Here is a 22714-nt window from a genome sequence, read left to right on the forward strand (position 1 = left end):
AGCCCATTATCCACATTGAAGCATGGGTCCCATGGTAAAACATGGATAAAGCTTTTCATAAAAAACAACGGGGCCTTGGCAAGCACCTTGGGAACCCAAGTGGGATCAGCTAGAAGGACATTGTAGTACCCTTTTTTTAGATAGAAGATCTCTCTAACCACAGGTGCTTGTAGAATCTCCTTTTCCAGCCAGCCCTTAATCTCATGTCTGGAAAGAACCTTCCCTGTACAGTATGGCATTAACCCACATGAGGCAAAGAGTGCTACTTGTCTGTCCACGAATTCAGAAGAAACTGAGACTTCTACTGAGTTTGCAGAAGATTCTCCTCTATTTCCCTCTACGTGTTGAACTTCTAACATGCCTTTTTCTTGTAGAAATTGATACATTCTCTTCTTAGCCCACTCAATACTTTGACAAGCCATGGCATCAAGTCCAAGAGAATCCATAAAAGTTTTATTACCTCCATTCACCTTATTAATAGCCTATTTGACCCCCAACAGAGGCATCTCATCCCGAACATCAGCCCATTCCTTCATCTGCATATCTTCACCAATTACTGGAGATGGCATTAGGCCTGTCATGACAGGAAACTTTCCCACTTCTGTCAGATCGCGCTGCACGCTTGCCGGTAGAGGTACAGGCGATTTCCCCCCTTCATGACTGTGTGACCTAATCACTTCATGACCAGGCGAACTTACCTCTTCTTGACTGTGTGACCTAATCAGCTCATGACCAGGCAAACTTTCCCTCTCTCGACTGTGTGAGCTTCCTCCATCTCATCTGCAAATAGCGTCATGATCAAGACATGCCGATTTTCTTCTTCATGGCTGCATAAGATGTCGAGATCTTCATCACTGGATAGCCCTGCTTCAGATCGAATCTTATCTCCCCCTTGCATATCTTCAGCAAGTGCCTTGATCACTAACGCAGATAGCTTTCTCCCCTTCTTTTTTTTAATCGCGACCATCTCAGCACTCTTCTCAAGGCCAATCAAGAGCAAACCAAATCTTTCTTCTCAATTCCTGTGCCTTTAAGTTTGTTTGACTGTTTTAGACCCTGAATCTTATTGGAATTGCTGTGGTAAGTGATTACTGCATGATTAACTTGTTGTGAAACGTGGGCCACTACTAAATCCATTTGATATTCGCACAGCTTCACATTATTGGTCATCTAAGTATCCTCGTCTCCATCTTTGTACCATGCTTCACGTAACCTGCCCACACGGATTTGAAGGGCCTTTGACTGCCTCAGTTCCTTTGGCTCTGACTTCTGACTTGATTTGTTCTTCCAAATCTTCCTTGACCATATTATGATGCTACTAACCGTCTCTTGTAAATCTTTTCTTTCCCCTTGGTGATGATTTCTTGGGTCTAGGGTGCCGGACTCAGTTTGTTCTCCAAGGTTGCCACTCAATCTTCAAGTTCGCAAACCCATTCTCTCAGCCATGTGACTTGATCCAGAAGGTACATGGTTAGCTTGTTTGAATGACTGGCAGGAGGCTTTCTTGGTGTCATTAGAACCACTGCAAAACTCAGCTTCCTTTTGACTTCTTGCCCATATGAACAGTCTATTAAATAATAAAGGCAGAAAACCTTAAGATAAATTTATTTTACTCACTTGCTCTGTAGCAGGGCGCGTTGCTTGTTGCACAGCAGCAGCACTCATGTAGCGCGCCTCATTCGCCTGGATGAACCCCTTCCTCATATCACTGTTGTATTTCTCTTGTCAACCTGGCTGCTCCCCATTGTCTAGGTGAAGGATCGAGCTGCTATTCATTGACTGGTTGGAGGGAAAGAAGAGTCTGGTCAATGGCATGAGGTAGAGCTGGAATTCGGACAAACAGGGAGAAATGCCAAAGAAGGGACTGGTCGATGGCACAAGCTGGCGGAACAGAGAAATGCTTGGATCTGTCCTGTGTGCCCTAAAGTTCAAGGCTGACCAACATTCCCCCCTTCCCATCAGGGCGTGCCCAAGGGGTAGAGACGGCAAACCCAATGGGAGGTTGAAACTGAGAGAAAAAGAAAGAAAGAAAGAAAGTAATATTAACGTCTACAAAGACCCCAAGGGTCTACGAGACCATAAGTGATATAATGGTACCATGGATATACTGAACCATGGAAAAAATAACTGAGAGAAAAGGACAAACGACTATTACTAGTGTATACAGATGTGATATCAGGATGTGACCCTATACAGGACAAACTAGCCATGATCAACTAATAATGATGCCCTCTTCAGCCAATACGGATCTCATGTCTGAGAGAATATCTGGCCTTTGTGATGGAGGCATGTCATGGCGTCGAAGAACCTCCTGGATCCGCATCTGGCCGGTGGAGGGCTGTGAGCTCTGGGTCAGGGACGTCTGGCCCACAAAATAGATCGAGCTATATCACTGAGCTAGTGTGGCGGTGGGCTCTGATGTGGATGCATGACCACTGAAGAAATCTGTAATGATCCTCTGGGAAGTATCATGTCAGGTTTGCCTCTCGGTATGCTGTCTCAGTAATGCATCCCTATGACATCTGAGCTCCATTGAGTGCATGCCCAGGCATCTCTGATCATCAAACTGCATCACCTGTGTGAGTGGACCAAAGCCCTCATGGAAGAGGCAGTGGAATCTCCCCCATATCTCATAGTAGTGCGCCTCATCTTTTCCACCTGTCCTGTGGTGCATACTCTGCATATATGATCCTCATGTGGGGTATCATCGCTGTACCACTCTCGACTCCAAGGGGTAAGAAGACACCCTGTGCTGGCCAATCACGATATGCATGGCATGTGACATCGATCGTTTCTCAGGATCACAATGAAACCATCCTCGAAGACTCAAGAAGTGGCCCCTATAGAACTGCGTTTTCATGCCAAGCTCGGAGGAAGGAGACACCCATGTCTGCTGATGTCTGTAAAGCTGCAGTAAGTCCAACCGGACGATTTGGTTGATCTCCTGCCATGAGAGGTCCAAGAATGGGGAGAGAGAGAGAAAGAAAGAAAGTAATATTAACGTCTACAAAAGACCCCAAGGGTCTATGAGAGAGAGAGAGAGAGAGAGAGAGAGAGAGAGAGAGAGAGAATGCCAATATAACTGTTTTGGGTTTTTTGCTAAGCAAATATGACATGAAGCTAAGACCCACCTTTTACTAAGGCAGAGCAAAAAATCAAGACAAGGCCACATTTAAAAACTTATAAGATTGACCTAGACAGATATATATGTAGCATCCGTAGTTTGAGCTCGCGATCTGTCTCTGTATCGATTTCTTTGAATTCCATCTCCGCTAAAGGAAGCTCCGCATCATTATCGTATTCAGGATCAAACTCGCGCCTTTTTGGATTGTAGCCACTTTGGTCTAAATATGTCATTCCGCCCTTATTTTCTTCGAGTAATGGTTTAGGCTTTTTCCCACCGATGCTACGGTTACTGTGCCCTCCGTCTGTAAACCAAACCGTCTCCACAAGTAGGTAAACCTTGCAAAATAATTGATTATACAAATAAAATATTCCCATCAGAACTCATAGTGGAGTCTCACCTTCGGCTCCTGTGGCAGCAGACTGAGAGGCTTCTTTGTCTGGTCCAGTCACACTAGGCTTTTTGTCTGTTCCTGCTACAATGATTGTTGCAGTCAAGGATTTGCCTCCAAATCCTCTTCCTTCCCCCTTCTCTCCGTCTGTTCCAGAACCTGAAATGCATTATTCCGTAACTTCTACTAGAAATAGGTTAGGCACTCATGTTGTTTACAAATCACACCCCCGCCATGAAAAAAAGAGAATTATGAACACCATGTTTCTTGAGCAGGGGATCCCCCCCCCCCCCCCCCAAAAAAAAAAAGGGCCTCCCCTCTGATGGGCAGGGGATGATGTGTAAGGGCAAGGACCCTTTAAAGACAAAGTCAAATTCCCATGAGCACTTCATAAAGGGGACAAACAAAACCCATAAGGGAAAAGAGCAAAATGTGCTTCTGTCTAGTTTATGTCATAATCACTGCATCGTGGTAAATGCAAAGAAATAAAACAGAAAGCAAGCAAGCATAACCATACCCACTGTAACACTGGATGGAGACCTTCCGTCTCGTGAAAGATCCCTCTCTTCTACTCTGCAAACCAGACAAACGATAAAAGCTAAGGATCATACCAGAAATATGACTCAGCGTTAACTTGTTTCCAATGCATGATTATGTGAACCAGCCAAAACACAGGTTTTTTGGGTCATTTTCAGGGCTCCAAAGGTATGACACACATTTCAGCTTTTTCTGGTCGAAAGTTTACCAGAGGATTTTAGTGTTCAAAAACGTTTAGATAAAGTTTATTGAAGTTTGTATAGGGTGGTCTACCAAGCATTTCAGACTCTTCATGAAAGAGCTCGCCTAATCTTGGGATTCAATCATCCCAAGACTTGCAATTGGAAGGCTTCAATGGTTGATTTCCAAGCATACCGAAAGGTCTTTTTTTTTCATTGACAACACGTGGGATAATTCCCTAGTTTACGTTGCTAAGGAGCCACTGTCAAACTAAAAAATAGAATAAGGGTCAGTGCGGTAACAAGGGTGAACGATTGAGGAAACAGTCAACAAACTGAGTCCAAAATAAATTCCATTCAGCCAAAACCTTCAAGAATACACACGATCTGTACCAGCAGATAAAAACCAGCCATCGGGGGACAAAACCAACCCGCGTCCAGACACCAAGCTCGGCCCATTGTAATCCAGCCCACCCCCGTCACTTTCCAAAAACATCCACTTACACAGTAGTGACCTTCAAGCTTTTAAGCCTTTCCATGTAACCATGGCCACCCCATGACCACTTTCCAAAAACAGCCACGTACACAGCAGCAGCCTTTATTGAAAAAAAACTTACACCCCATCCGCCCCCGCCCCCCCCCCCCCCCCCCACCACCCCGGCCCCCCCCCACAGAGCGGTTGGGGTTAACAAATTTAGGTGGCAGAGGATTGCTCGGGAGCCCTTACAGGTGTTAAAAACTTTAGAAGGGGGGGGGGGGGGGGGGGTATCAGACACATTAAAAGGAGAAATTTACAGACCTGCTAGGTTGGTTAACCTGTGTAGGGGTCAACCATAGTCAGTTGTACATCGGAATAGTGAGTATGAGGTGTAAGGACCCTCATTTGACTTGTTTGAGTTAAGAGGAAGCGGTTCTGAGGCTCAGTTGACGGTTATAGAAGGACAGCTGTCAAACAATCAGAAGACTTAGTGTTCTGACAGGGTTTCTGTGGTAGCAAGGAGACACTTCTTATCAGCTGAGTGATTCTAAGGTTGGGTTTTGGCTTGGTTTAAGTCTTTTGAAGCTCTAGAGGTGCTAGCTGACACAGAGAAGAGGATACCTACATCTACTAGATTAGTTTGGCTAGTTGGTTGGGAACAGTCACTTCGGAGGCAACTGGGTGCCAGCCGTAGAGTCAGCAAAGAGTTAGTAGTGTGATTTTCCTTCAAGTTGAGAGATTTCTGAGGGTTTGTGGTTGTTAGAGGACATTTGGGGAAGATTCTGATTTATGTAAACTTCAGAGGCAGACGGTTCTGTGGCAGATTTCTGAGGCAAAACTCTACAGGAGGAAGATCACGGAAAGGTCGGATGAGGATCGATAGGTTATCCAGGAAGGTCTATGGATTGTAGCTATAAGGTCCGCTGTCGTTGGAGGATCGTAGAGGGTACTGGAGGACCCATTTTGGACTGAGGTAAGCCATCAGATTTCGGAAACATGTAGACAGTTAGTTTCTGATTTGTCTGTGGTAGTTGAGAGAGTTTAGTGTCAGCCAGTGGTCAGCTGAGGGTAGCTGTCTGGTTCTGAGAGGTTCTGAGACAAGGTTTTGAGGTTAGCTAACATAGGAGGACATTTTGGAAGCTTGGAGAATAGATTTCTGACTAGGGACAAGTAGATAACTTCGGAGGGAGGTTTCAGCCAGTTCTGTGGCAGCTGGAAGCCATCTTGGTTAGCTGGGAGTTAGCTGGGGTCAGGAGGGGCTCTTAGTTGGTGGATCAGAGGTGCTGGAGATGAGAGCTGACCTAAGAGGATAATTTGAGTAAGCAGCTGGACTGAATAGGGAGGTTGGGAGGGTACTGAAGTATTCAATTGGAGCAGCTAAGGAGTAGGGGACGTCAACTGGGTGTGTTGATGCCCTATACTGGTGTTTTTGCTGGGTTCTGGTGCTAGTGACAGTTTCCTCCTCATGGCGGTGAGCTTCGGATGGGACTATAAAGGCAGGTTCTTTCGAACACATCAACGTGTTCTGAAGCAACAATGAAGAGGGGGTATGAGAATCCCCTACTGTCGTATTTATTCATCCCAAACAAGACTCCTCATAAGTATTTGTTCATCCCAAACAATCATGAAGATGTGGTATGAGAATCCCCTCCTGTTGTATTTGTTCATCCCAAACATAACTCATAAGTAGAAGAGCTAGTTGCATGTTTTTTTAAACAACCAAGAGGACTAATTTTCTGTGGCATAATTAATGAAGTCATTTCAGTGTGTATGGCCGTACCAAGAGGTGAAAGTCTAGAGAATTTCTGCTGATGGTAGAACACCAATAAAGAAAGTCTTGACACAGTACACTAAAATGGTAGGACAATTTGGTCGGGAGAGGGTTGCTCGGGAATCCTTCTAGGTGTAAAAAACTTTAGAAGGGGGGCTCTCAGAAACATCAAAAGGCGAAATTTACAGACCTCAAAGGGGGAAGTTGTCACCATTGAGCTATCTAATGGTCCTCTTATCTTCTTGTGTGAGCTTTGGGCTCTGGATGAGCATACTCCGTAGTGGTGCTCCATCGCTAGGACTGGCACGGCGTGATTCGTAGTGCCAGGGACGGGTGGATTGCACACGGTGTATGTTTCTGGATTACCACCGCTAGGACTGGCACGGCGTGATTCGTAGTGCCAGGGACGGGTGGATTGTACACTGTGTGTGTACCTGGAATTGACTTTCCGGTGGGCCTGTTTGTGCCCAGAAATGTCAAGTATTGTGCAAGTACATGAACGGAGATTATCCTTTAACAATGTTGCATTGTGCACTCATGTTTGCCTGCCTTTGAAATGTTTTCGCGTGAACTGGTTTTGTTTGCATGCCTGACATGTGTGTCTAGCTCAGGGGTCGGGGACGCCCTCCCGTGAGCCGTGGAATGCCTTGTCTTCTGACAGGTTTTGTGGCGTGTGAACAGGTGGGAAATCCTTATTTTAATAAGAGTTTTAAGTTATAAGTCTTATAACTTACAGGTTTCATACTTCATTAAAAGTAGGTGGACACTTTATAAGTGTGGGCACCTTCTTTTGGCCTGGGCACCCTTTTATAGCATGTGGGGTGGGGGTTGGCCACCTACCCCACCTACCACACCCAATTATGTGCATGGGAGGAAGGCGCCTCACTTCCAGCCCTCTCCCTTGCATTTTGGAGGAAGAAAACACAACTGTTGGCTGGGATTTAGAGAAAACAGGCTGGAGCACATCATTAATTGCTGATTCTGGTTGTACAGCAGGTACAGCAGGTACAGCAGCAGGTACAGCAGGTACAGTACCATCATTAGTTGCTGATTCTGGTTGTACAGCAGGTATAGCAGCAGGTACAGCAGGTACAGTAGGTACAGCAGCAGGTACAGCAGGTACAGTACCATCATTAGTTGCTGATTCTGGTTGTACAGCAGGTACAGCAGGTACACCAGCAGGTACAGCAGGTACAGTACCTTCATTAATTGCTGATTCTGGTCGTACAGCAGGTACAGCAGCAGGTACAGCAGGTACAATACCTTCATTAATTGCTGATTCTGGTCGTACAGCAGGTACAACAGCAGGTACGGTGGCTCCAGAAGATTTTCATCGCGAAGAATGAGGAATTCTCCTGCTCTCCTATGTCTGGACTCCTCTTCCATTCACCGAGTCAACTCCGTGAGGGTGCCCCATCGCTAGGACTGGCACGGCGTGATCCGTAGTGCCAGGGACGGGTGGATTGCACGCGAAGTGTGACTCTGGAAGGTGCTATGGACGGGGCAGCCCTTGGTGACTTCAGACTCGGCATCAACAAACATGTTTGGGTTTGATACTTTGTTTTCATTGTGCATTGCTTATTGGAAATCTGGCCTTGGGCCCGTGTACTTGTAACAAATTCTCCCAAGTAATAATATCATTTCCTTGGGGGGGGGCCGGCCGTTCCGGCCTCAGTGTGGTGTCATCTATCTATGCTCAGAGTTGTTAATTACTTTTTGCTATTTTGTCTTGTGCTATTGTCTTTTAAGAGTGTATAATAGAGTGCTAACTGGAGAGGTGAGTCCAGGAAGGGGTGACCCCTGCTTGGGTCTCGTTTCAGTGGTATCAGAGCACGGATCTTCCTTTTTCTACATTGGGAGACGATCCAAAGGCTTCCTGACCACTCTCCATTAGTGACTTTACTCTTATTATGGCTAGCCAAGCAAGTAGCAGGGAAGTGCCAAATTCAAAGGGGCACTCCAGTGGAACACAAGCAAGTGGACGGATGCCTTATGCCCGTGATCATGTATGGTTGGGACAGCCGTCCCGTGGCAAGGAGAAAATGCAGGAGCAAGAGCAAGAGCCAAGTGCCATGAATGCAGAAATTCAGCGTATGCGAGAGCTTCTCCATGCCAGGGAGATGGAATTGGCCAGCCTACGTGAGGACCCACACATTCAACAAGTGCTAGATGCAAAGAAAAAGGAGGCAACCGTCTTTCAAGACTTTGAAGCTTTGGCTCGTGGATCAGGGCTGAAACCTCGTGAGCTAGCTCTTTCATTCTTAGTGGATAAGGGTGATGTATTGCAGGGCCAGGATGGGGAGCTTGTTATAAAGAGATCTCCATTGGTGGACATGCCTGGGATAGCCTCTCCAAAGCTGAAATCTGCTGTCCACAAAGAGGAGCCTTCCATTACATCCCGACGTGATTCTACCTTACATGGGAGGCATAGCCATGCCTATGAAGGTAATATTACTTCTAGAGATGATCGTTACAAGCCTCATTCTTCATCATTGCAGGTTTCTCATGGGCTTAGAGAGCACCGACATCCCCGTACTACTACTTTACCTGTTGAACTCTCCCATGAAGAGCCATTTCTTCATGCTCCCATCTCCACATCCTCTCCGGATTATGCTTATGCTGCAAGAGATAGTGGTGGGGCTACACACATGCATGCAGGTACAGCACATGCTTCACGTCCACGTATGCCACCTAAGTATGCAGGAGCATCTATGGATGCCAGGGCTGATCCACATGAACGTGGAATCAAGAGGACGCATGGGGATTATGAGCATCATGTTCATAAGCAAAAGGAATTCAAAGCCGGGGACAAATCCGTCAAGTTCGAGACATATCATGGTGAGTTTGATGCTTCCAAGGTTATGTCATTTGTTTCCCAATTTGACATTGCTTTTAGTGATGAGGATTTTTCAGAAAAGTCCAAGGTGAGGCATGCCAGCATGTTCTTGAAGGGCACGGCCGCTCATTGGTGGCTTGCAGAAAAGCTCTCAGGCACTCCCGTGGACACTTGGGCTGAATTTAAAACTAGATTCTATGTCCAATTCTTACCCCCTAATGCCAAGAAGAACATCCGCAAGAAGTGGGATTGGGTTAAGCAGAATGAAGGTGAGTCAGTTCATGCTTATGTATCCAAGTTTTGGAAAACACTCTTGGAAGTTTCCCCTATTATGCAGGTAAATGATGAGGAACGCAAGAGAAAGTTTGAATCGGGACTCCAACCGGTTTATCAATCGGGCTTGGAGTTGTACCCAAACCACACTCTACAACAGCTCATTTCAGCTGCTTTGGCCACCGAACAATTGGAGCAAAAGCTGAAGCAAAATTATAGAGATGGACATGCTCAAAAGGGGAAGGACAAGGCTGTCCCAAATCTGCAAAAGGGTGGACAGCCACCAAAAAGGGACTCCAATGAAGTTAAGGGAGCTCCAAAAGCTGAAAGTACCTCAGAGAAGAAGCGTCCCAACAAAAGGCCTAACTATGGACTTACTCCGGAACAAAGGGTGCAATATATACGTGACGGTAAGTGCTTTTCTTGTGGTAGTAAAGATCACATGGTCCGGCAATGCCCAAAGAAAGCAGGCAAAGAGGATGCAAAGGAAACCAAGGTTAATGTGCATATGGTGCCCGATGTACAAGGGGGGACAGCCCATGATGCTTTGGATAGGATGGTATGCAAGGCATGGGGACAGCTCAAAGATCAACCCGCATTATTTATGTTTGATGATTGTGCCACGGACAACTTCATATCATTGGAAATGGCTACAGCATTGGGCATTAGTGTGGATGACATGGGACCGGAGATTGAGGCCGGAAGTGCATTTGTTGGCAAGCAAGTCAAGGTCACACCCCTTATTGGCAAGCTTCGCATGCATATTCAAGGATATTTAGACCATGAGAACTTCCTCATTGCACCATTAAATGGGTGTGATGTATTGCTTGGAAAGCCTTGGCACTCCCGTCTTGATCCTCGCAAGGCTTACAAGACCAACCGGATCACATTTATGCATAGGGGCAAAGAGCATGTTATTGATGCCGGTGTGGAAGGGAATTCTATCCCTATTGTATCCCACATACAAATAAATAAAGCCATGAGAAAGGGTCTTTGCTCGTACATGATTTTTGTTCGTGATAGAGTAGACCATGTTGATCATTCTCTTGATTCTCTCACATGTGATAGGCTGGAATTTTTGAAACAATATGAAGATTGCTTTACAGATTCACTTCCAGGGGAGCTACCACCACCACGGCCGGAGGATCATCGTATAGACCTTGTGCCTGGCAGTTCTCCACCAAATAGGCCGGCATACCGTGTGAGTGCATCACAGCAGGAGGAGATCATGAAGCAAGTCAATGAGCTCATGCAAAAAGGTTTGATCCGCCCTAGCTCTTCACCGTATTGCTCTCCCGTACTTCTAGTGCAGAAGAAGGATCTCTCTTATCGTATGTGTGTGGATTATCGGGCTCTAAATAAGCTAACCATCAAGAATAGGTTTCCTATTCCTCGCATTGATGATATTTTGGATAGATTGGATGGCTCGGCATATTTCAGCCGGATTGATTTGAAGAGTGGATATCATCAAGTACGGGTAGTACCAGAGGATGTGCATAAGACCGCTTTCAGGACAGCATTTGGTTTGTATGAGTATCTTGTTATGCCTTTCGGTCTTACAAATGCTCCTGCCACTTTTAACCGTATGATGGACAGGATTTTTAGAGATCATCGATCTTTCACTGGAGTTTTCTTCGATGACATCTTGGTTTATTCCAAGAGTGAAGAAGAGCACAGAAAGCATTTGGCCATAGTCTTTGAAGAACTCCGAAAGCATAGACTTCACATCAATGCTAAGAAGAGTGAGTTCTTCCTCTCCGAAATTCATTATCTTGGGCACATTGTTTCTCAAGATGGCATACGAATGGATCCTGCCAAGATTGAGGCTATCAAGAATTGGCCTGAACTCAAGTCAGTGCATGAGGTTCGTAGTTTTCTTGGGTTATGCTCATACTATAGACGGTTCATATGGCATTTTGCTTTGATTGCTGCCCCTCTTCATCAGTTGACAAAGAAGAAAGTCTCCTTTCAGTGGACTTCATTGGAAAGCAAAGCTTTCTATTCACTAAAGGATGCAATCATATCTGGGCCCGTGTTGATCATTCCTGACTTGCACAAGCCATTCTTTGTGGAATGTGATGCATGTGGAGATTGTTTAGGTGCTGTCCTAAACCAGGAAGGACACCCCGTGGCATTTGAGAGCCGCCGTTTGCGTGATACGGAGCTTTCTTTGGGGATCTATGAGAAGGAGCTATTGGCAGTGATTCATGCATTGACCATTTGGAAGCACTATCTTCTCGGTGCAGAGTTTATGGTGAAGACCGACAACCAAAGCTTACGGTATTTTCTCACACAAACTAAGCTCTCAGAGAAGCATATGCGGATGGCAAATTTCCTCTCTATGTTTCATTTTCAGATTGTGCATACACCGGGAAAGAAGAATGTGGTGGCCGATGCATTGTCTCGAAGGCCGTATGTAGCCTCTATCTCAATTGCCTCTCATGGAGACTTGTCGTCTATGCAAAATAAGTACCATATAGATGCTGATTTTTCAGATTTATGGGCTGATTTGGTGGCTGGTCATACTCATGCATCATATGTGATCAAAGATGGGTATCTCCTTAAAGATAATTGCCTTTGTGTGCTCACACATTTGAGGCAAAAAGTGTTGGAAGAATGCCATGCTCCACCGTATGCAGGACATAGAGGTATTCTACCTACTACTCATATGGTTGAACGCTACTTCTTTTGGCCAGGGATGAGGAAGGACATTGAGGCTTATGTACGTGCTTGCCTTACTTGCCAAAAGGTCAAGTTTGATCGTCAGAAGTCTCCTGGATTGCTTCTACCATTACCTATTCCCTCACAGCCATGGGAGAGTATAGCTATGGATTTCATCATGGATTTGCCTCGCACTCAGCAAGGTAATGATGCTATATGGACTATCGTTGACCGGTTTAGCAAGCAAGCTCATTTCTTGCCGGTCAAGAAAACGATCAAGGCAGATCATATGGCAAAAGTTTTCTTATCACAGGTATTCAAGCATCATGGTATGCCTAAATCTATTGTGGGTGACCGTGATCCTCGAACTACCAATCTCTTTTGGAGAGCACTTTTTGACAATATGGGCACAAAGCTGAATTTTTCATCCGCTTTTCATCCTCAAACCGATGGTCAAAGTGAAGCAGCAAATTCAGCCGTATTGGACCTTCTCAAATGCTATGTAGCTGATCAAAAGACTTTGTGGGAAAAGTATTTGCCACTTGTGGAGTTTGCATACAATAACACGGTGCATGCTTCTACTGGGAAGGCTCCCTTTGAGATAGTTTATGGCAAAGTGGTATTGCCTCCCATCCTACGTACTAAGGATGAGATTTTTGCTGCTGATGACTTTGTCAGGGACTTGGATATTGCCTTTGCACAGGTACGGACAGCCATAGCCCGTTCTCAAGAGAAGCATAAGAAGGCTGCAGACAAGCATAGAAAGCATTTGGATGTCAAGGTAAATGATTGGGTATTGCTGAAATTCGAAAAAGCTAGACTCCGTAAGAGATCTGGTAAGGAGGGGATGTTTCCCAAGCTCTCATCCAGGTATTATGGGCCTTTCAAGGTCATTGTGCAGATCAATGAAGTTGCTTTTCGTTTAGCATTGCCATCTCATTGGAAGATACATAATGCTTTCCATGTTAGCCTCTTACGAAAGTATGTGGGTCCGGAACCAAGTCTTCCTATCATTGAGGATCCACCAGAAGTGGATGAGTTGGAAGAGATTTTGCAACCAGAGCAGATTGTGTTTCATAAAGAGCGTAAGCTATCTGCAGGCAAGCTTGTAAGACGCTATTTGGTGAAGTTCAAGAATTATCTCCCCATTGATGCTAAGTGGGTTGATGAGGACTACTTCAAAGATTATCCGCAGCTTCTCCATGACTATTTGGAAGCTTTTCAGTTGCGGACAACTGTTTAGAAGACGGGGAGATGTCACCATTGAGCTATCTAATGGTCCTCTTATCTTCTTGTGTGAGCTTTGGGCTCTGGATGAGCATACTCCGTAGTGGTGCTCCATCGCTAGGACTGGCACGGCGTGATTCGTAGTGCCAGGGACGGGTGGATTGCACACGGTGTATGTTTCTGGATTACCACCGCTAGGACTGGCACGGCGTGATTCGTAGTGCCAGGGACGGGTGGATTGTACACTGTGTGTGTACCTGGAATTGACTTTCCGGTGGGCCTGTTTGTGCCCAGAAATGTCAAGTATTGTGCAAGTACATGAACGGAGATTATCCTTTAACAATGTTGCATTGTGCACTCATGTTTGCCTGCCTTTGAAATGTTTTCGCGTGAACTGGTTTTGTTTGCATGCCTGACATGTGTGTCTAGCTCAGGGGTCGGGGACGCCCTCCCGTGAGCCGTGGAATGCCTTGTCTTCTGACAGGTTTTGTGGCGTGTGAACAGGTGGGAAATCCTTATTTTAATAAGAGTTTTAAGTTATAAGTCTTATAACTTACAGGTTTCATACTTCATTAAAAGTAGGTGGACACTTTATAAGTGTGGGCACCTTCTTTTGGCCTGGGCACCCTTTTATAGCATGTGGGGTGGGGGTTGGCCACCTACCCCACCTACCACACCCAATTATGTGCATGGGAGGAAGGCGCCTCACTTCCAGCCCTCTCCCTTGCATTTTGGAGGAAGAAAACACAACTGTTGGCTGGGATTTAGAGAAAACAGGCTGGAGCACATCATTAATTGCTGATTCTGGTTGTACAGCAGGTACAGCAGGTACAGCAGCAGGTACAGCAGGTACAGTACCATCATTAGTTGCTGATTCTGGTTGTACAGCAGGTACAGCAGCAGGTACAGCAGGTACAGCAGCAGGTACAGCAGGTACAGCAGCAGGTACAGCAGGTACAGTACCATCATTAGTTGCTGATTCTGGTTGTACAGCAGGTACAGCAGGTACACCAGCAGGTACAGCAGGTACAGCAGGTACAGTACCTTCATTAATTGCTGATTCTGGTCGTACAGCAGGTACAGCAGCAGGTACAGCAGGTACAATACCTTCATTAATTGCTGATTCTGGTCGTACAGCAGGTACAACAGCAGGTACGGTGGCTCCAGAAGATTTTCATCGCGAAGAATGAGGAATTCTCCTGCTCTCCTATGTCTGGACTCCTCTTCCATTCACCGAGTCAACTCCGTGAGGGTGCCCCATCGCTAGGACTGGCACGGCGTGATCCGTAGTGCCAGGGACGGGTGGATTGCACGCGAAGTGTGACTCTGGAAGGTGCTATGGACGGGGCAGCCCTTGGTGACTTCAGACTCGGCATCAACAAACATGTTTGGGTTTGATACTTTGTTTTCATTGTGCATTGCTTATTGGAAATCTGGCCTTGGGCCCGTGTACTTGTAACAAATTCTCCCAAGTAATAATATCATTTCCTTGGGGGGGGGCCGGCCGTTCCGGCCTCAGTGTGGTGTCATCTATCTATGCTCAGAGTTGTTAATTACTTTTTGCTATTTTGTCTTGTGCTATTGTCTTTTAAGAGTGTATAATAGAGTGCTAACTGGAGAGGTGAGTCCAGGAAGGGGTGACCCCTGCTTGGGTCTCGTTTCAGAAGTCTCGCACATGAAGTGGACATAGTTTGAATTGTGTGGAATGTGGTGCTCAGAAAGCGACCTTCTAAAGGCCGTGAGAGGGTAGAAACGTTGGTAGGATTTTTTGTGGCCCAAGGGATAAGCCCAATGGAGGTGCCTGCCCACACCCCTCGAAAATAATAAGGCTTGTGAAGTATGTATGAAACTTTAGGAAGAAGGGATGCTCCATGGCCGCCAACCTCAGGTGTACAACTGTTGCCAGCTGCAGTGTAGTGAAGTGTGGGACTGCTGCATGTGCAGATGGCGGGAGTGGTTGAAAAAAATAGGCAATAGCTGCGAGGTGCAATGTGGGAGATAGGGGTATTGGAGATTAGGAAGAATCGAAGGGGAGAGTCAAAGAAGAGAGCATGAGAAGGGGTGGAGAGAGCATTGAGAGAGCACTGTGTGTTGAAGAAGAGAGTGGCAAGAGTGTTGGTTTTGGTTGTGAAGTTTGTTGTGAAACGTGTTGGCTATCAATGGGCTAGTTTTGTGAAGCAGGTGACGTGGGCCTCTTAGAGGAGACTTAGACCTGTCCAGAGCAGGGATTGCAAAGGTGTTAAAGAGGGTTCTGTGTGGAGAGTTGTGTCCCAAAAACTCTCAGGGTGCATCATTGTTGGAACTTGGATTAGATCAAGGATTGCTCAGAAACAATTCCCAGTTGTAGTGGATAGTTGAAGCCTGCAAGCTGTTGCTGCAGATCTTTGTTATTACTAATCTTGAAAGGATTGAGAATACAATTCTAGTTTTTGTTGAGGCTATTTGTGTAAGATTTTTTTTTTTCACATGTTGTTATCTCTCATTTGCTCAATTCTCAAGATGTGTTGTGGGTTGCACGTTTTTTTTTTTTAAACACAGAGAATCAAGTAGTGTGGAATTGAAGAGTTCTTTGTTTGTCTTTGGTTCAATCAGTGTTGTTTGGGTGGAGTTCTATTGAAGATAAGGCTGTAAGTGAAGAGCTGACCTTGGTTAAGTCTGTGCTGGGTTGGTTAACCTGTGTAGAGGTCAACCATAGTCAGTTGTACATCAGAATAGTGAGTATGAGGTGTAAGGACCCTCATTCGACTTGTTTGAGTTAAGAGGAAGTAGTTCTGAGGCTCAGTTGACGGTTATAGGTCTGTCAAAGGACAGCTGCCAAGCAATCAGAAGACTTAGTGTTCTGACAGGGTTTCTGTGGCAACAAGGAGACACTTCTTATCAGCTGAGTGATTCTAAGGTTGGGTTTTGGCTTGGTTTAAGTCTTTTGAGGCTCTAGAGGTGCTAGCTGACACAGAGAAGAGGACATCTACATCTACTAGATTAGTTTGGCTAGGTTGGGAACAGTCACTTCGGAGGAACCTGGGTGCCAGCTGTAGAGTCAGCAAAGAGTTAGTAGTGTGATTCTCCTTCAAGTTGAGAGATTTCTGAGGGTTTGTGGTTGTTAGAGGACATTTGGGGAAGATTCTTATGTAAACTTCGGAGGCAAACGGTTATGTGGCAGATTTCTGAGGCAGAACTCTAAAGGAGAAAGATGACGGAAAGGTCGGATGAGGATCGACAGGTTATCCAGGAAGGTCTATGGATTGTAGCTATAAGGTCCGCTGTCGTTGGAAAATCGTAGAGGGTACTGGAGGACCCACTTTGGACGGAGGTAAGCCATCAGAATTCGGATGCAGGTAGACAGTTAGTTTTTGATTTGTCTGTGGCAGTTGAGAGAGTTTAGTGTCAGCCAGTGGTCAGCTGAGGGTAGCTGTTTGGTTCTGAGAGGTTCTGAGAAAAGGTTTTGCGGTTAGCTAACATAGGAGGACATTTTGGAAGCTTGGAGAATAGATTTCTGACTAGGGACAAGTAGATAACTTCGGAGGCAGGTTTCAGCCAGTTCTGTGGTGGCAGCTGGAAGCCATCTTGGTTAGCTGGGAGTTAGCTGGGGTCAGGAGAAGCTCGTAGTTGGTGGATCAGAGGTAAGGTTGGGTTTTGGCTTGGTTTAAGTCTTTTGAGGCTCTAGAAGTGCTAGCTGACAGAGAGAAGAGGATACCTACATCTACTAGATTAGTTTGGCTAGTTGGTTGGGAACAGTCACTTCGGAGGCAACTGGGTGCCAGCTGTAGAGTCAGCAAAGAGTTAGTAGTGTGATTTCCCTTCAAGTTGAGAGATTTTTGAGGGTTTGTGGTTGTTAGAGGACATTTGGGGAAGATTCTGATTTATGTAAACTTCGGAGGCAAACGGTTCTGTGGCAGATTTCTGAGGCAGAACTCCACAGGAGGAAGATGACGGAAAGGTCAGATGAGGATCGACAGGTTATCCAAGAAGGTCTATGGATTGTAGCTATAAGGTCCACTGTCGTTGGAGAATCGTAGAGGGTACTGGAGGACCCATTTTGGACTGAGGTAAGCCATCAGAATTCGGATGCAGGTAGACAGTTAGTTTCTGATTTGTCTGTGGCAGTTGAGAGAGTTTAGTGTCAACCAGTGGTCAGCTGAGGGTAGCTGTCTGGTTCTGAGAGGTTCTGAGAAAAGGTTTTGAGGTTAGCTAACATAGGAGGACATTTTGTAAGCTTGGAGAATAGATTTCTGACTAGGGACAAGTAAATAACTATGGAGGCAGGTTTCAGCCAGTTCTAAGGAACCTGGAAGCCATCTTGGTTAGCTGGGAGTTAGCAGGTTTCAGGAGGGGCTCTTAGTTGGTGGATCAAAGGTGCTGGAGATGAGAGCTGACCTAAGAGGATAATTTGAGTAAGCAGCTGGACTGAATAGGGAGGTTGGGAGGGTACTGATGTATTCAATTGGGGCAGCTAAGGAGTAGGGGACGTCAACTGGGTGTGTCGATGCCCTATACTGGTGTTTCTGCTGGGTTGTGGTGCTAGTGACAGTTTCCTCCTCATGGCGGTGAGCTTCGGATGGGACTATAAAGGCAGGTTCTTTCGAACACATCAACGTGTTCTGAAGCAACAATGAAGAGGGGGTATGAGAATCCCCTACTGTCGTATTTATTCATCCCAAACAAGACTCCTCATAAGTATTGGTTCATCCCAAACAATCATGAAGATGTGGTATGAGAATCCCCTCCTGAAACCGATCCCGTCAAGTGGGAAAGACTCCGTTGGACACCCACACGCTTAATAGCACAACTTTAAAACCACAAATATGAAATGGACAACTTAAAACGACTTGAAATTTAAATGAAATGAAATGGAAAGATGGACACCAGCACTGGGGCCGGAACGGGCCGCCCCCCCCTCAATATATGATATATTTATTGGGAGTATTTAATAAATACAATGCTCCATGGGTTCCAAGAACCAAATAATGTCCATGTACATATGAAAACAGTACCAAACAAGTAGGCTCGAATTTCGATGTAGAAGCTCGAAGCAGAACGACCACTAGTGTGGTCCAATCGCTACGGTCCTGTGCTTTCACTGGACTCCGCGGAGAGCGCCTCACTGGTGTTCCGAGACCACGCACAAACAGGCGCTCTCGTACTAACGCCTGGCTCTCCTGATCTCAGCACCTTTGGACCGAGGTTCGCCAAAATAGCTTGGACAACCCGGCACCGAACGGGTGTTGGCCGAGCGGGATGAATCTTTTATCAGATTTAAACATAAAATGCTTTACTCAAATCTGAAAAATCACTTACTTGTAGATGGTTGATAGAAAACCAATACTTGTGGTGTTTGTGTAAAATATGAAGCCACCCTTGTCGAAGAAAGAGTTGCCTCGAGTAGAACTATCAAGACAAGCACCACCACGAAGGGTACAGCCGCCTGCTGTGAGAGAAGAAGCATCCACTTGCAAGAAAGGAGATGCCTGGCCGCAGTGTGGAGGAGCCCAAACAGAGTTGCCTGAGCGTAGTGTTCTACTGGCCGGAACACAATTGCATAGCCATAGCCGCCTGTAGGGGCATGCGCAGCTTGGAGAGATGCAGCCAGAAGAGAAGAGACAACCTGCAGGTACTGTCGCCAGAGGGAGTAACTGCCTGTAGGAAGGGAGATGAAAAGGGGTAGTTTGCTGGTGAAGTTGTGCAGCCTGCAGGAAAGCTCACGCAGAAGAGAGGGCAGCGCCACCTGCTGGTGTACTGTCGTGTGGGGGGTAGTAGCCGCCTGCAGTCAGTGCTGGGCTGGCAATACAGCCGCCTGTAGTAAAGCAGGCGCAACCAGCAGAAGCAGTGTACACAGTGGCTATTGGAGGTGACAGCCGCCTGGAAGACAGTATGCGCAGCAGTACAGGGGGAAGATGGCAGCCGCCTGCTGCAAGTTCAGTCGCCAGCAGAGATGGGGAAAAGCATGCGCCTGGTTGCTGTAGGAGCAGAAGCGTAGGTGACGATTTCTTGGTCTTCACGTGGAAGGAGAATCGGGTGATGAACAAACGCCAGATAGAAGCGATGGATGCCCACGCTTGAGAGAGAGATTTCTTTTAATAAAATTAAGGTGGAGTTGCAACTAGAGATCTCCACGCTTGCATGTGGGTGGGGAGTTTGGGTAGGTGACCATGCCCACTCCCACACTCACTCAAAGTGGGGCTCCCCACCTTGGCCCCTAAGTGGGTGCCCATTTTTTAATAAAATGTGAACACCTAACCTTATAAAATAAAAGGTTAGATTATAAAACATTAAAACAACATGTACCATATACTTACCACCTGTTCACATGCACTGAAACTCGTCAGAATACAAGGCAGACTTCACGACTCACTGGCAGGCGTCCCTGCTCAGTAAGTAACACGTCAGGCAGACACACAAATACATGTCATGCGAAAACAGTTTCAAACATGCAAAATATGTGTGCATGTGCAAATAGTAACATGGACATATCTCCCGTTCATGGAACAAGTACAAAATATATGTCGGCACAAAACTGGCACGACATAAAAAACATAAAAACTGGTCTTCCTATGGAGTGACAGTCCCAATAGGTAAGACACAGTTCCAGGCACGAGTTTCCCTATGGTGTGACAGTCCCATAGGTAAAACACGGCACGAATACTGGCTCTTCCATGGCGTGACAGTCCCATGGATCGAACACAGTCCAGGTCATACACCGGTGGCACTGATCTAGCTCCCGTCCATACGACACCATCCTGCTAACACACGGGTGGCACCAGTCTGGCTCCCGTCCATGTCAGCAAAATACTGGCCTCTTCACATGAGACACCGGCCTGGCCTCAAGTGAACGAGACGCAAAAACTAGGAATGGACCAAATGTTCGGCCAATTGGTGACATCCCCCGGGCTTCTAAAGAGTTGACCTCAACTGAAAAGCCTCAAGATATGCCTGCAACAATTGCGGATAATCTGCAAAATAATCCTCATTTACCCATTTGGCATCAATAGGCAAATAATTCTTAAACTTCACAAGGTATCTCCTGGAAAGCTTTCCTGCAGGTAGCTTTCTCTCCTTGTGAAAAACAATCTATTCTGGCTGGAGGATCTCCTCAAGCTCTTCAATTTCTGGCGGATCTTCTGTGACAGGCTCATCAAGATCTGGCCCCACATATTTCCGAAATAGACTCACATGAAAAGCATTGTGAATCTTCCAATGACTAGGTAAAGCAAGTCTGTAGGACACTTCATTGATCTTCTGAATCACCTTGAAGGGTCCATAATAGCGAGGAGAAAGCTTAGGATATGATCCTTCTCGTCCTGGCCTCTTCCGAAGCCTAGCCTTCTCAAATTTCAGCAATACCCAATCACCTTCTTTGACTTCCATGTCCCTTCTATGCTTGTCAGCAGCCATTTTATGCTTATCCTGAGATCTTGCAATGGCTGTCTGCACCTGACCAAAGGCAACATCCAAGTCACGAACATATTCATCAGCTGCAAATATCTCATCCTTTGTACGAAGGATGGGTGGCAAGACCACTCTGCCATAAATAATCTCAAACGGAGCCTTTCCTGTGGAAGCATGGATCGTATTGTTGTAGGCAAACTCAACAAGTGGAAGATACTTCTCCCATGCACTCTTTTGATCTGCCACATAACATTTCAACAAATCCAACACGGCTGAATTTGCAGCTTCACTTTGGCCATCCGTTTGGGGATGATAAGCTGATGAAAACTCAAGTTTAGTACCCATATTATCAAACAAAGCCCTCCAAAATAGGCTTGTAGTTCGCACCTGACCAAAGGCAACATCCAAGTCACGAACATATTCATCAGCTGCAAATATCTCATCCTTTGTACGAAGGATGGGTGGCAAGACCACTCTGCCATAAATAATCTCAAACGGAGCCTTTCCTGTGGAAGCATGGATCGTATTGTTGTAGGCAAACTCAACAAGTGGAAGATACTTCTCCCATGCACTCTTTTGATCTGCCACATAACATTTCAACAAATCCAACACGGCTGAATTTGCAGCTTCACTTTGGCCATCCGTTTGGGGATGATAAGCTGATGAAAACTCAAGTTTAGTACCCATATTATCAAACAAAGCCCTCCAAAATGTTGGGGTAAAGGCGTTATGCCCACCCTTATAGTGTGTACAAGCCCATAAGTTATAGTACATAGTACACTTAGTACTTTTAATGTACTAAGTGCACTATGTGTACTAGTGCAATATACATGTGTGATAGGGGAGTCACACACTCATGCTTTTCATGAGTTGACTTATCCCCACAACTCTCTCTCCCTTGCTTCTCTGTGTATGTCTCCCATGAATGAACTCTAAACCCTAATTACAGGTTCCTCCCCATCAACTGGTATCAGAGCCTTGGTCACCGATTCCCCTCCCTCTCATCAAGAATTGTTTGCCCTTTTGCTGGTTCTCATTCTGTTCTGGTCGTATTGATGCTGGTCGCCTGCTGAATTTATGCTAGTTCGCCTGCTGTATCTTTTCTGGTCTCTGCCCAGCCAGTAGGCGTGGGCTGGCTCCACTGCTGCCCAGCTATCAGCGTGGGCTGCCCCAACTGCCCAGCAGCGGAAGCGTGTGAGCAAAGCGCATTAGCGCTGGGCGTATAGGCGCTAGGCGAGTGTAGCGAAGGCAGCACCACAGGCGGGCGTCAGCAGTAGGCGGAGACAGCGAATACGTCAGCGAGCACTAAGCGAAGGCGGCGTTGGCTACTATAGCGCTACACGGTAGGCAGCAGGCGCTAGGCGAAACAAGAGAAGGCTGCGACTCCTACGAAACAACAACGTGCTCTTGGAGGTGACTGCACCGTGATTCAACGTTCTTCCCCATCCACGTGAGCCACCTGTGTTGGAGCTTAAGGACACAAAAGGCTTGGAAGAAGAAAAGGTAGCTCATTTGCTGGCAGAATTGCAAGCTCTCGCAGAGGAGCTCACTTTCAATCCAATGTTGGTGGCCATTTGTGAGCACTGTCTTGGCAGGCAGTGAAGCAGCATCAATATCTTTCTGCAGCAGCACCAAATTCAACAACCCGCCTGCAAATCAGAGTAAATCAAAAAAAATACAAGGTATTCTGCTTCAATTTTTTTTTGGGATTTGCAATTGAGCAAGTACAGTAATCAATTGAGCAGATACAGGTGCCCAATTGCTCAATTTTTTGAGCAAAATTGGCAAAATTGGGTGACATTGGTCACAATCAGGATCAATTTGCAGGAAATTGGATGTCGAAATTTGGGGCTT

At 46.1% G+C, this 22714-nt stretch overlaps 1 protein-coding gene across 5 annotated transcripts in view; it reads right to left on the reverse strand.

Moving 5' to 3' along the window:
- Window positions 1-22714, reverse strand: part of LOC147629844 (transcriptional adapter ADA2-like) — a 75730-nt gene that overhangs the window by 17593 nt on the left and 35423 nt on the right. For 4 of the 5 annotated variants that reach the window (XM_086811375.1, XM_086811378.1, XM_086811377.1 and 1 more), the window contains exons 8-10: window positions 4033-4088; window positions 3525-3674; window positions 3194-3428 (exon numbers count right to left, since the gene is read on the reverse strand). In XM_086811375.1, coding sequence (XP_086667501.1) covers window positions 3194-3428; window positions 3525-3674; window positions 4033-4088 — 441 coding nt within the window. The remainder of the gene's footprint in view (window positions 1-3193; window positions 3429-3524; window positions 3675-4032; window positions 4089-22714) is intronic. The other variant, XM_086811376.1, reaches the window with a different exon arrangement.

The sequence above is a fragment of the Cibotium barometz genome, chromosome 17 (assembly GCF_041138505.1).
Source record: "Cibotium barometz isolate CiBa-2024 chromosome 17, ASM4113850v1, whole genome shotgun sequence".
NCBI classification, from domain to species: domain Eukaryota; kingdom Viridiplantae; phylum Streptophyta; class Polypodiopsida; order Cyatheales; family Cibotiaceae; genus Cibotium; species Cibotium barometz.